Below are 13,937 nucleotides of genomic sequence, written 5' to 3'. Positions count from 1 at the left end.
AAACGTTTTTTTTCTTGTTGATTTATGGATTGATTTAAGGCGATAATAATAATGTGTACAGTTATAATTCTTTGTTATTTGTAATTATGTTGTTACATAGTTTATTTTATTCCGTTTTTATCATTTGTATTTATATGGCCTTATGTTACAGTTTTTCCTGTTAAAAAATTACTTGATAAGAGATAACTGAAACTAGTTACTTTTGTTGGTTTTACCTTTGTCTCATTTCTACTTGGCTCATATCATCCCATACAGTCTTGGCATTCATTTGATGAATAGCATTACCCGCCTTTGCCTTCTCTTTCTTGCTTTTATTCTCTAGCAGTTTTCCATTCCTTAGACCAGTCATAACCACATATCAATGTGACCACAGATGAATTGTCGATATGGAATTTTTAAATAGAAGCAAAAAACATATAATAGTTGTTAATGCCGTTAGTGGCCCCCCAGGCACTGGATATTATTTACAGTTAGACTGCCTGTATGGAGAGATAGTGTAACCTCGCCTCTCTTTGCTATGCAGCCTTAACCTTGAATCAGCCAAGCAATGCTCTCTCTTTCACCTCTTCCAAATGTCAACACACTCTAGAAAACAAAGACCCATGGGAATGTCTCAAGACCTCACACACCTCATTTCATGTTTTGAACATGCTTTGTCTTTTTTGTTACTTGCTTAGGGTCAATATTAATGCATTGAATTAATTAATGAATGTAATGAATTAATGTAAAGTCCTGCTTTTTTATGATCCAATCAGTGTTTCAGAGCCATTGGTGGTTAAACATGGAGTCTAGTTTCCTGTTTTCAACATCCAAAGAAGGCAATAGTTGACCTTGAGTAAGTGCATTTGGGGTTAATGGAACTTTTTATGTGTATGGAATTTTTATTCCGTGATTTATTGTGTTTTTTTTATCCCCAAATCTTGGTTTCCATAGTGACATATGGGGAAAATAAACTTCACTACTACTTCACCTTTGCGTGACAAAGCTACATAAGATGTTGAGTAAGAAGAGGGTAGGAAGTTTTAAAGTATGTGTTTGTGTGTGTGGGTGGTGAATGCTGCAGTAATTTTCACACAAAGCAGTGTTAAAAAGCCCTGTGACCTCATATCCCCTCTGTGCCAACCCCCCGACCCCACCTCCATCCAGCCCTTCACCTATGTTCCCATTTACACTTGAAATTAACATCCATCATGTCTGTCTACACGCTACCTCTCCTGTGCCTAACGCCACTCCCAGAAGACCTTTGCCTTCAATATATTCAGAGCTCAGGAAACCCTTCAATGGACAGAGTCATTTAGTTTGCCTTTTTTTCTGGACATTTTGCTTTCTTTGAAACTGTATTATACTCTCTTCGATAATTCATGACACATTTGTTTTCTTTCTGGCCCAATTCTACAGTGTTTTGTTTTACTGTGTCATTATTTGTTTCATTCACATGCACGATTCATTTTGTCAGAGGTCGCTCCTGTGGAATTCCTGGGGTTTTGTCTGGGTTAAATTATTGCTTACCTCACAGGCTACTTACACAAAGCTTCAAGTTTTTAATTAGAAGTAATTAGACCACAATGATGAGGCATACTGCTATATATCATATGTTATCTTGAGGAGCCATCTATTGTATTATTTTATTTCATTGTTATGTTTAATTTGATTACTATTGTTCCTTATTGTTTACTTTAAAATATCATTACAGATAATGTACATTAAATGGAAGGACTACAATTTTTAGAAAAATTCTTTAATGTATATAAATGGCTAGTATAAGGTACATTAAAAGTGTTATTGATTAAAGGTTAATGTTTCCAACAGGAATGTCAATAAACAGCCCTTTAAAATGAATAGCTAGAAAAACAATCCTGGATCAGATTAAAAACAACAAACGAAAAACAAAACTTATATTTGACTGCGGTCAGCATCTCTAAATATGTTTTTATATTTTCAAAACAGTTTCAGCCTTGGCTAACATAACAAGACCAGATTCAAAACCCATGAAAGCCTATAACATATTAGCCATGTAGTTTGTGATTATGTGTTTATATTTTATAGTACAAAACACTTCTTATATTACAGGACAACATGCACATGGATCCGCAAGTCTCACGTCTCGTCAGCCCCGTAACAACTAAAGTCCTTCCTAAAGATCTCCAAGCTTTATGATTAGATTTTTACATCAGCTAAATGAGAGAGGTCTTTATGTGTGAGATTTCTCTGTGATGTTCCTTGTGAAAACAGGAGAAAATTAACAGAACTGTGAACTCAACCGCTAACAACTTAATCACTGTCCAGCAGTGGTCAGTAAATATTTGTTTCAGATCTAAGCAATGCAGTCCAAATGAAAGTGTATTAATTTAGATATTATTAAAATCCATACAAACTATATATGCAAGTATGTAAGATATTGTAGATATAAGTTACATCTCAGGCCAGTTGCCTCTACATTAAGACTGTCTTAAGAACTAGTTTGACCAACTAGCAGTTGATGGAATGAACTTGGGACTAATTTATTTTTATTGTAAAAAAAAAAAAAAATTAGAGGACTAACTTGTAAGACTAGTCTAAGCCTTTAATGCAACCGACCCCTGTTCTATACTGTATAATGTTTTTGTTTTTATCAAATACTTTTTAACATTTTTATTATATTTTGTTCCTATATTTTAATTTTCAATACTAAAGAGGACAGTATAATACCTATATATATATATATAGCTCATATATTATTCATATAGTATTCATAAAGTTTTTAATCTGTCTGAGCTATGAACCCGTGACAACACGTCTTAGGAATTAAGTCCAGGTGAGGACTTGGCTGTTTGGGCTACTCCTTCACGCATGCAAAGAGGATGAAGGCAAATGTGGTATCAGGTGCAGATGTTGTCAGAACATGTTCGCGTGAAGCGCAGACGACCTCGTTGCACGATATAGCAAGAGCTCGGCGTGAGACACACAAAACATTACCACAAAATCACCAAACCCTGCAGGCCCTCAGTGGGTGTGCCTGCATGGCTTGGCCCTCAAGAGAAAATATGTTACTGTCAAATTGGTTTGCATGTCTTTTTCAAATATGGAACAGACGAAAATAATTGCTTCACGACCCCACAAGCTGGTGCAATTTTGTTGCAATTGCTGTTGAATTTGTTCTGAACTATGGTGAGATAACAAACTTAGTTCTGGGTAAGGTAACAATCAGGGCCAAATTATAGGATTCAAGCATACAGTAATATAGCCTGTATTTATCAGTACTGCATGTTCAAATTAAGTAGGTCATTTAAAATATAAAAACACTAATTGTTGGATTAGAGTGAAAATATCTTGCATGAAGACAAAGGCTCCAGCCGGGGCAGCCCGTATTTTGACACTAAACAAAAATCTTGGATTTAAATCCAGTAATAAGATTCCAGACTAAGCTGATCAAAAAAGATCAGATTCGCCGCTCATAAAAGCATGACAACATGGGTGTATAGCCACTTACTGCACTGATTAAGCTTACAGATGACATGATAGCGCTATATTGAACTATATTTGTTTATATATATTTGTTTATTTGTTTATATCACTGAAAAGCCCTAGCCAGGAACAGTAGCATGTCTTTTGCTGGCTCACTTCTTCGTAACCTATGGTTCATCAGGAGTTCAGCTAAATCTTGATCATTGATCATTATAAGATGTCAAGTTATAGGAAAATGATTGGAAAATGCACAAATGTGCAATAAGTATCTTTTCTTTTAATATAAATGGAACTTTTGAACCTGCAGGTCACGGTAAAGTCAGTTGCAGAGATTTTGTTTCAGCAAGTGCTGTCTCGCTTTTCAAACCACATTAAAGGAAGATGCAAATTCTCTGGAATTTCACTTTATTGCTCTCTTGATTGATTCTGTTCTTCAAATGCTTTCTTCAGGGGTGACATATAATCAGTGTTGGGGAAAGTTACTTTTAAAAGTAATGCATTACAATATTGCGTTACTCCATAAAAAAGTAACTAATTACGGTACTTAGTTACTTTTTATGGAAAGTAATGCGTTACGTTACTTTTGCGTTACTTTTTAAATCTGGACAGGGCTTGCTTGTTTGTTTTTAAAATAAAAAAGTTATATTTTTGGCAAATATAAAAGCCTTTTCACACCAAAAGGGAAATGAATAAGCCTCAGGCTGAAGGGAAAGTACATTTACGTCCGTACAGTAGAATGCAGAAGAAGACATTTCAACACACTTCAGCAATAAAAAAAAACACACAAATGTTTGTCTAGAGTTATTTTTGCTTATTAGTATGATTGAACTGAATCATCAAAGACATTGTTTAATAGAACGGGATTAAATACATAAAGGATATTTGTGTTGTTTAACATTTAATTATTGCAGGTTTGTGTTATTTCTGAGTTGCATTATTTTTATTCATTTTGAGGAATACTGAATCTGTGTTTTTTTGTGAGTGAGATGAATTAATGCATATTCATATTTATTTTAGAACTACAGTAACATCTTCTGATTTCTCTTAACATGGGGACACCAGAGCTGTCAATCAATAAATTGAAAAAAAGTAACTTGCATTACTTTTTTGAAAAAGTAACTCAGATATTCTCTTGTAAATTAAAAAGTAATGCGTTACTTTACTAGTTACTTGAAAAAAGTAATCTGATTACGTAACTCGCGTTACTTGTAATGCGTTACCCCCAACACTGCATATAATTTGTGTGCAAGTGGACCATGTGTATAATTAATATCTTTTTTTAACTAAATGCAGGCAGGGGAAATGTTTAATGTTTCCATTTGCATTTATTTATGTATGCCTAAAAATACAGTTTACATAAAACATCCTAGTTTATGCAAAATTCCAACCAAACCAATTTACAGTAACAACCAATGGATCCTCTGCAGTGAATGTGTGCCATCAGAATGAGAGTCCAAACAGCTAAAAAGAACATCACAATAATCCAAAAGTAATCCACACAACTCCAGTCCATCGATGAATGCCTTGTGAAGTGAAAATCTACAAATTTTCAAAACAAATATGTCTTATGATTATGATGATGTCTTGTGATTTTGATGTGAAAACACAAGGGATGGATTTTTTCACGGAAGGAAGCATTTTTATGGATTACCGATTCGTATTTTGGCCAGAAGCAACGGTTTAAAGTTAAAATGCCTTGATTTATTTCTTACAAACATGTAGCATTTCACTTCAAAAGACGCTAATTAACAGACTGCAGTAGTGTGAATGCCTGGACTCTTGTGATGTTTTTATCAGCTGTTTGGACTCTCATTCTGATGGCACCCATTCACTGCAGAGCATTCATTTGTGAGCAAGTGATGTAATGCTAAATTTCTCCAAATCTATTCTAGTGAAGAAACAAACTACATCTTGAATGGCAAGAGAGGGTGAGTATATTTTCATTAATTTTAAATTTTTGGGCGAACTATTCATTTAAGAAGAACCAATCATGGACCATTCCCATTTGCATCATCTTTGGCTACATGCAATCACATGTACAATATGTGCATAAGTATTCCACATGACACTAATTCATTCTTATCTATTTCATATTCATGCAGTTGTCTATTTGTTTATATGAGAAAACATGATAGTTGAATATCTCATTATCTTTCTCGGCTTTATTCCATTTCTTGTTTTTCTGTACAAAACATTCAGTCGTTTTCTCTACTGTGCTCAAAGAGATCTTTACCCTGAGCTGCATGTGCACACGGAAGCATCTCATCATGTTAGCTGGAAGAATAATGAAACGTATTCTTGTCATATTCAGAAAAACTTTCCTCCCATTCATTTAATCCATTCTTACTTTCTGCTATATTTCATCACTCCACATCTGCTTCATCCTCGTCAGCTCCAGGGCCACATTCCTTCTCTGGCAGCAGTCCATACTCATTGAGGAAGGCCTCTACATCGGTAGCAAAGAACTCCTCGCTGAAATGCTGCGTAACAGTCAGGAAGTTCCCCAGAAGCTCTCCAGCCTTGTACACTAACAAGGCGGGCAGCACATCATCTGAGAAACGCTCCCCAGCTCCAGTGGCGGCGGCGCTAATGCGGCAGAATTTAACGCTGGGATATTCTGTGGCCAGGCAATCCATGCAACTGTTAAGCACCTCGCACCCCTGCACTCCATCATTGAAGATGTGCACCACCACCACTGTGAGCCGGTGCTCCTTCTCAATGACCTCCAGGAAGGCCTCGCCACTGTCAAGGTCGTACACACCCTCAAATTTGGGCCCGAAGCTCAGGCTCTCATGCATCTCCTCCATGCATTGCTTGCGGTACTTACGCAGACTTTTCTCATCATCTTCCTTTATCAGCTCATACTCCTGAGCGCTCATCTGGGAAGTGAAAAAAAAAGCAGGAAAATTCAACGCTTTTAAGGCCAATGCAGATTTTTGGGAGAGACAACTGCATTTAAATTTGGAAGTTAATCCATTAAATCATGTTTTGATGTCAAAGACCCGCCAAACATGATGACCTCTTTTGAGGAACTCAATAAAAATAATATGCATGATGTAAAGAAAATATACTGTTTCTGAAATTAAACAACTGGCTTTTATATGGTCATTGTACTGAATAGTCGATAAATATATTTTAACACAAATTTTAACAGATTTTTTTTTAAAATTACATTTTATAAAAATATTTGTCACCTCTATGTAGTCCATAGCCATAGCGGATCCCTGAACCTCAGTTTGCAACCTCTAAATTCTTTATATGCGTACAGAATATATAACTATATAGCAATGTTTTAGTATAGTTTGGTGTTAGTTACTTTTGACCAAAGTAATATTATACATAGAGACTTATCATACATTTTTGGAATGCACTTGCAGTCTAATTTAGAAAAGCATTGTTTTTCTTCAAAGAGCTCATTTTTATTTTGAAATCATGGTCAGATGAGGCAACCTTGCGATTGAATCCACCCACACAGGAGTCTCTGGGTTTGTGGGGGGACGACATCTGTCTTAGAAGCTCCCTCTTGTTGGGAGGCAGAGCCTCCTGGTCCATGCTCTCCAGTTTAAATTTACGCCAGTCATTGATGACACCCTTTGGTCCTAGAGATACCATAAGTGAATGAATAGAGGGATTAAATACATAAAGGATATTTGTGTTGTTTAACATTTAATTATTGCAGGTTTGTGTTATTTCTGAGTTGCATTATTTTTATTCATTTTGAGGAATACTGAATCTGTGTTTTTTTGTGAGTGAGATGAATTAATGCATATTCATATTTATTTTAGAACTACAGTAACATCTTCTGATTTCTCTTAACATGGGGACACCAGAGCTGTCAATCAATAAATTGAAAAAAAGTAACTTGCATTACTTTTTTGAAAAAGTAACTCAGATATTCTCTTGTAAATTAAAAAGTAATGCGTTACTTTACTAGTTACTTGAAAAAAGTAATCTGATTACGTAACTCGCGTTACTTGTAATGCGTTACCCCCAACACTGCATATAATTTGTGTGCAAGTGGACCATGTGTATAATTAATATCTTTTTTTAACTAAATGCAGGCAGGGGAAATGTTTAATGTTTCCATTTGCATTTATTTATGTATGCCTAAAAATACAGTTTACATAAAACATCCTAGTTTATGCAAAATTCCAACCAAACCAATTTACAGTAACAACCAATGGATCCTCTGCAGTGAATGTGTGCCATCAGAATGAGAGTCCAAACAGCTAAAAAGAACATCACAATAATCCAAAAGTAATCCACACAACTCCAGTCCATCGATGAATGCCTTGTGAAGTGAAAATCTACAAATTTTCAAAACAAATATGTCTTATGATTATGATGATGTCTTGTGATTTTGATGTGAAAACACAAGGGATGGATTTTTTCACGGAAGGAAGCATTTTTATGGATTACCGATTCGTATTTTGGCCAGAAGCAACGGTTTAAAGTTAAAATGCCTTGATTTATTTCTTACAAACATGTAGCATTTCACTTCAAAAGACGCTAATTAACAGACTGCAGTAGTGTGAATGCCTGGACTCTTGTGATGTTTTTATCAGCTGTTTGGACTCTCATTCTGATGGCACCCATTCACTGCAGAGCATTCATTTGTGAGCAAGTGATGTAATGCTAAATTTCTCCAAATCTATTCTAGTGAAGAAACAAACTACATCTTGAATGGCAAGAGAGGGTGAGTATATTTTCATTAATTTTAAATTTTTGGGCGAACTATTCATTTAAGAAGAACCAATCATGGACCATTCCCATTTGCATCATCTTTGGCTACATGCAATCACATGTACAATATGTGCATAAGTATTCCACATGACACTAATTCATTCTTATCTATTTCATATTCATGCAGTTGTCTATTTGTTTATATGAGAAAACATGATAGTTGAATATCTCATTATCTTTCTCGGCTTTATTCCATTTCTTGTTTTTCTGTACAAAACATTCAGTCGTTTTCTCTACTGTGCTCAAAGAGATCTTTACCCTGAGCTGCATGTGCACACGGAAGCATCTCATCATGTTAGCTGGAAGAATAATGAAACGTATTCTTGTCATATTCAGAAAAACTTTCCTCCCATTCATTTAATCCATTCTTACTTTCTGCTATATTTCATCACTCCACATCTGCTTCATCCTCGTCAGCTCCAGGGCCACATTCCTTCTCTGGCAGCAGTCCATACTCATTGAGGAAGGCCTCTACATCGGTAGCAAAGAACTCCTCGCTGAAATGCTGCGTAACAGTCAGGAAGTTCCCCAGAAGCTCTCCAGCCTTGTACACTAACAAGGCGGGCAGCACATCATCTGAGAAACGCTCCCCAGCTCCAGTGGCGGCGGCGCTAATGCGGCAGAATTTAACGCTGGGATATTCTGTGGCCAGGCAATCCATGCAACTGTTAAGCACCTCGCACCCCTGCACTCCATCATTGAAGATGTGCACCACCACCACTGTGAGCCGGTGCTCCTTCTCAATGACCTCCAGGAAGGCCTCGCCACTGTCAAGGTCGTACACACCCTCAAATTTGGGCCCGAAGCTCAGGCTCTCATGCATCTCCTCCATGCATTGCTTGCGGTACTTACGCAGACTTTTCTCATCATCTTCCTTTATCAGCTCATACTCCTGAGCGCTCATCTGGGAAGTGAAAAAAAAAGCAGGAAAATTCAACGCTTTTAAGGCCAATGCAGATTTTTGGGAGAGACAACTGCATTTAAATTTGGAAGTTAATCCATTAAATCATGTTTTGATGTCAAAGACCCGCCAAACATGATGACCTCTTTTGAGGAACTCAATAAAAATAATATGCATGATGTAAAGAAAATATACTGTTTCTGAAATTAAACAACTGGCTTTTATATGGTCATTGTACTGAATAGTCGATAAATATATTTTAACACAAATTTTAACAGATTTTTTTTTTAAATTACATTTTATAAAAATATTTGTCACCTCTATGTAGTCCATAGCCATAGCGGATCCCTGAACCTCAGTTTGCAACCTCTAAATTCTTTATATGCGTACAGAATATATAACTATATAGCAATGTTTTAGTATAGTTTGGTGTTAGTTACTTTTGACCAAAGTAATATTATACATAGAGACTTATCATACATTTTTGGAATGCACTTGCAGTCTAATTTAGAAAAGCATTGTTTTTCTTCAAAGAGCTCATTTTTATTTTGAAATCATGGTCAGATGAGGCAACCTTGCGATTGAATCCACCCACACAGGAGTCTCTGGGTTTGTGGGGGGACGACATCTGTCTTAGAAGCTCCCTCTTGTTGGGAGGCAGAGCCTCCTGGTCCATGCTCTCCAGTTTAAATTTACGCCAGTCATTGATGACACCCTTTGGTCCTAGAGATACCATAAGTGAATGAATAGATGAGTGAATTACATCAATACTTATACTGTAAAAAATGATTGCTGCAATTAATCACAACTTAAAATTCAACATTAGAATAAGTAATGATGTTTTGTTTGAAGTTTGTGCTTTACTTAAAATTATAAGTTTAGCTTAGTTTAGTTAAGTTGGATATTTAAGTTCAACAAATTTAATCTGTTATAAGTAATTGCAGCAAGCCAACCATAAATCAAAAGACAAGCAATAGCCTACCGTAGTTAGTTCACTTTCAGCAGTGGATGATATCAGTTCAGTTCAGGTCAGACATATTTTATAGAAATGTATTTTATCTCCAATTTGACTTATATGGGGGAAATGTCCAGACACTGATGTTGTTTCAAATTGTGTTCAGTAATTACAATTATAATCGGGCCTCAAAATTTCCTGGTTCCTATCTTAGGGTTGAATGTGTTTCTTTCATTTCTTCACAAGAACACCAAGTTGTTCACAATGGGAAGCTGGCAACCATAACGCAAGGATTCAGGCTTCGACCAACTCCTTTGACCAAAAATAGTTCCTTGAAGAACCCCTGAATTAATTTCAATCATTCAAAAGCACATTCGTAAGTTCATGCACATGGTTCGCTAATGTTGGTAAATGGTCATGTGGCATGCAGGCAAACAAATAATTTTTTTGTTGTTTTCTAGTAATTTTATGATTTAATTAATTAATTGCTTTTCATCAATTTGCAAACTCCAGTTTAGACCTTTCCGTCTTCATTCTGCATGCTCTTAATACATTAGATCACTTTCCCTATATGATCCATTCATTTTACAGTCTCACAAAACAATAAGAACCATACTGACCTGTGTGAGTGACAGCCGCTGGTTCCTCATCTACGATTCTGTCAGACATTTTTATTAGCTGATTATCTGTGGAAAAACGTTTTATAAATAAATAAAATTTTCTTTTGTTGCATTACTTTTTCAGGAAGGCAAGATACATTCAATCTTCATTTAATTCGAACAAGATATAGCATCAAAACTTCATTGAAATGTTGGCATGTGGACAGTGTCTCTGTGTCGCTGTACCTGATCGCTCTTTCTTGGAAGATATTAGGTTTACTAAGAGTAAGAAGATCAGATTACTCCTTGATCCAATTTATTTGCACAAGTGGGCGTCGTCGATATGATGTCATGGAATGACAAATTAACTGTCCTCAAATAATTTACAATATGCATAAATTACCATTTCAACCCAGACACTTTAAATCGCATTAAGTCAGTTTAATTGTCATTCTTTTTAACGCACATTTCTTTGATTCTATTTAATTCTACAAGCAATACCATTGCAAATGCATAAAACTTTATTATATACCACCTTAATGCCAACATTAAAATCAACAATGCAGAACATATTTGGTTGCGTTCAGGTCCGTCATTAAACTGATCTTTTTCATATGAGGTTGTTGAGACCGAGATCAGATAAAGCTCATGCTGCAGCAGATTAGCAGTTTAATACTAGAGCTCAGAGTCTTCATTTTGCCCCGCGAGCCTCTGGCCTCAAACCTCCTTCATTGTACCTTTCACTGCTCTCAGTAAATCACTGATCGCTAATTGAGATTACAGCTATGATGCAATGCCTCAGCTCAGATGGCAACCAAGGAAATCCTATATGACAGCTTTGGAGTTTGCCTCAGTTTTCTTTGTTATTTCTTTCAAATGTTGATGCTTGGTTTGTGCACACAGATTACTCTTACTGTACGCTTATTGTTTGAGAAAAATACTCTTTTAAAAGCATGGTATTATGAATAGTCTTCCATTTCAGTTTGGTTCTTGAAAAGTGGTGTTTTCGATTTGTATTTTTATAACAAAACAACAATATTTTCATGCAGTTACATGATTATGGCTTTGCTTTACTGCTTTTAGCTCCTTTGAGTCTTTATTCGTTTATCAAAGTCTTTTTGAATGTTTTTCATTCAATCTGATCTGAATCTTGAAGTCTTGTTGAATCATGCAAAATGATAAACATGGCATGAACTTTTGCATAGTTTTCTGAGATAAATATACCGTAGACAACACTACCGCTATCTACAGTACATCAAAGTATCTGAACAAACCACTTAATGCCAGCTCCAAGGTTTGATTTAGATTCATAGAAAAACAGGAATTATGCTGTCACTTTAGCATGCAAATCAAATCAAAGTAGACTTTGTTTCACGCAATCCATTCATCTGTAACATCACAGCTCATCAAAAGTATAATCAGGCCTATGATTAGGCTTTAGTTAAATAACGCTGCGACTCACTTAAAGCTGTAAAACATAACAAACAGGAAAAGATGCATTTAAGCATGAAGCTGAAATGTTCTGTAACTGCATGAGTAAATCAGTCTGGTCCCACAGAAACCTGTTAAATCAAACAGTTGCCTACTCACCTCTTTTACGGTCCGAATACGTCCCTTCAGTGAGCTGTTACGTGGTCACTATCACCATTAGCTTGTCCTTCATGCTTTTTTGAGTGTGCATGGGGAGGGCACAAAGAAGCTTTCTTAAGTCAAGACACATTGGACAACTCTGTGCTCCTATGCAGAAATAGCACAGGGCACTTAAGAGGATTTATGTGCAGTAATTAGACACTATTCAGAACACAACCAAAGACAAAGGTATACCATAGCTGTGAGAGGAGAGTGGTATACAAGATACTGAGAACATATGGGGAAGACGGGGATAATAGTTGAAAAATGTATGCTAACATGGAAGAAAAAAGTTTTGGTTTCTGACAAGCTACATCAGATCTGCTTGCTTGCAGAATCATTTATGTGCAGAGATTTGAGCAGTGTTAAACTGGCTAACAGTAAATTCAATCTTTAGACTGTATGGCTAATGATTTAAGTGTTTTTCTGTGCATAAGTTTAAAGTTCAGACTGAGTCAGCGTGTAACTCAGCAGTTGGTAAAAAGAATATCACTGGCATCTGATGGATGCCATCACAGGAGCAGATCACATTTTAAAATACAAAGTAGAAAACAGTTATTTTAAATTCTAATATTTAACAATATTACTGTATTTTTACTGTATTTTGAGCAGCCTTGGTACGCAAAAGAGACTTATTTGAATGGTAGTGTATATATTTACATTTACACATTTCAGTTTTTATTGAAATATGCATTGTAGTTACTAAATACTGAAAGGGTGGAGAGATGGATAGATAAATTAGGAGAATCTGGGTAAGGGAAAGAGAGAAAGAGAAAGAGAAAGAATGAGAGCGAGGAGATATAGCAGCACTGACTGGCACCGGCTCAGTGAATGTAAATGCACAGATGGTACATATACAGGATTGACCTCATTAGTGTGAAAACACTCATCTTTTCAGCCTAACTATTCCTCGCTGTATCCTTCCTGTGTATATCCTGACAACACAAACACAAACAAAAATGATTTACTTAAATTAACCCGTCACTTAATATGACATAATTTTACTGTTCTCAAACACACACACACACACACATTAAAAAAAACATAAATTTTCTCTTTTCATTATTAAAAAAAAAAAACAGATTTTGTCCATAAACATAAAATTATATGTACGTTTTCAAATTATGTTTTCATATTTTAAGAATTCAGTAAAATACGCAGATTTAATAAAATATGAAAATTGTGTTGAATTTACATGTTGCTCAAAAACTTTAAACATTTCGGTCTGATACAGCTCAGTGATTTTGGCCATAAAAATCTTTCAAATGGGTGAAGAAAAACTGTATATTTCTCATTTATTGGAAGCTAATGCTGACTTTCTAGGAAACTAAAAGTGGAAGTTGTGGTTAGGTTTTTACTATGGTGTAGCATGACATATCATTATGACTTTATACATTGTATGACTCAAGCTTTGTTTTTATAAAATTCTTTGAATTTAAACCACACAGTTTATTACGAAATCCTTACTGGAACTACAGTTAAGAGTTTCTTTCATTCTCCATTCCTTCCGTTTTTGCACTGAATGTCACAATGTTCCATGGAGGAATATGACTTGGAATAACTGTATAACTGTACCGCATCAGTCAACAGAGAAATAGGATTCTGTTTTAATAAAAAATGGTGCAATGCAATGGTGATACTATATGTACTTTCCTTTCTGTATTTG

The 13,937-nt window shown here is 35.6% G+C and overlaps 2 protein-coding genes across 2 annotated transcripts; both read right to left on the bottom strand.

The window, feature by feature from the left end:
* Positions 1-5,362: 5,362 nt before the first annotated feature.
* On the bottom strand, positions 5,363-7,056 carry LOC107553454 (phosducin-like). The gene is made up of 2 exons (XM_016235644.1): positions 6,895-7,056; positions 5,363-6,323 (listed from the first exon to the last, which is right to left on the bottom strand). Exons 1-2 carry the CDS (start codon positions 7,054-7,056, stop codon positions 5,808-5,810), a joined length of 678 nt encoding a protein of 225 aa, XP_016091130.1. The 3' UTR covers positions 5,363-5,807.
* A 1,073-nt stretch (positions 7,057-8,129) lies between these two features.
* Positions 8,130-12,354, bottom strand: LOC107553506 (phosducin-like). The gene is made up of 4 exons (XM_016235754.1): positions 12,233-12,354; positions 10,664-10,729; positions 9,663-9,811; positions 8,130-9,091 (listed from the first exon to the last, which is right to left on the bottom strand). The coding sequence occupies exons 2-4, from the start codon at positions 10,710-10,712 to the stop codon at positions 8,576-8,578; spliced, it is 714 nt and encodes a 237-aa protein (XP_016091240.1). The 5' UTR covers positions 10,713-10,729; positions 12,233-12,354; the 3' UTR covers positions 8,130-8,575.
* Between the last annotated feature and the right edge of the window lie 1,583 nt (positions 12,355-13,937).

This window comes from Sinocyclocheilus grahami, unplaced genomic scaffold (genome assembly GCF_001515645.1).
Source record: "Sinocyclocheilus grahami isolate Dianchi unplaced genomic scaffold, SAMN03320097.WGS_v1.1 scaffold473.1, whole genome shotgun sequence".
Lineage (NCBI taxonomy): Eukaryota > Metazoa > Chordata > Actinopteri > Cypriniformes > Cyprinidae > Sinocyclocheilus > Sinocyclocheilus grahami.
The sequence above is the reverse complement of the archived record's forward strand: the minus strand, read 5'-3'. Positions and strand labels throughout refer to the sequence as shown.

Excerpts from the sequence above, each read along its gene's own strand:
- LOC107553506 (XM_016235754.1), bottom strand. The coding sequence starts at position 10,712 with ATGTCTGACAGAATCGTAGATGAGGAACCAGCGGCTGTCACTCACACA. Across the intron at positions 9,812-10,663 it reads AGCGGCTGTCACTCACACAG|GACCAAAGGGTGTCATCAAT; the intron begins GTCAGTATGGTT and ends TGGTATCTCTAG. Across the intron at positions 9,092-9,662 it reads TGGGTGGATTCAATCGCAAG|ATGAGCGCTCAGGAGTATGA; the intron begins GTTGCCTCATCT and ends TTCACTTCCCAG.
- LOC107553454 (XM_016235644.1), bottom strand. The coding sequence starts at position 7,056 with ATGGTATCTCTAGGACCAAAGGGTGTCATCAATGACTGGCGTAAATTT. Across the intron at positions 6,324-6,894 it reads TGGGTGGATTCAATCGCAAG|ATGAGCGCTCAGGAGTATGA; the intron begins GTTGCCTCATCT and ends TTCACTTCCCAG.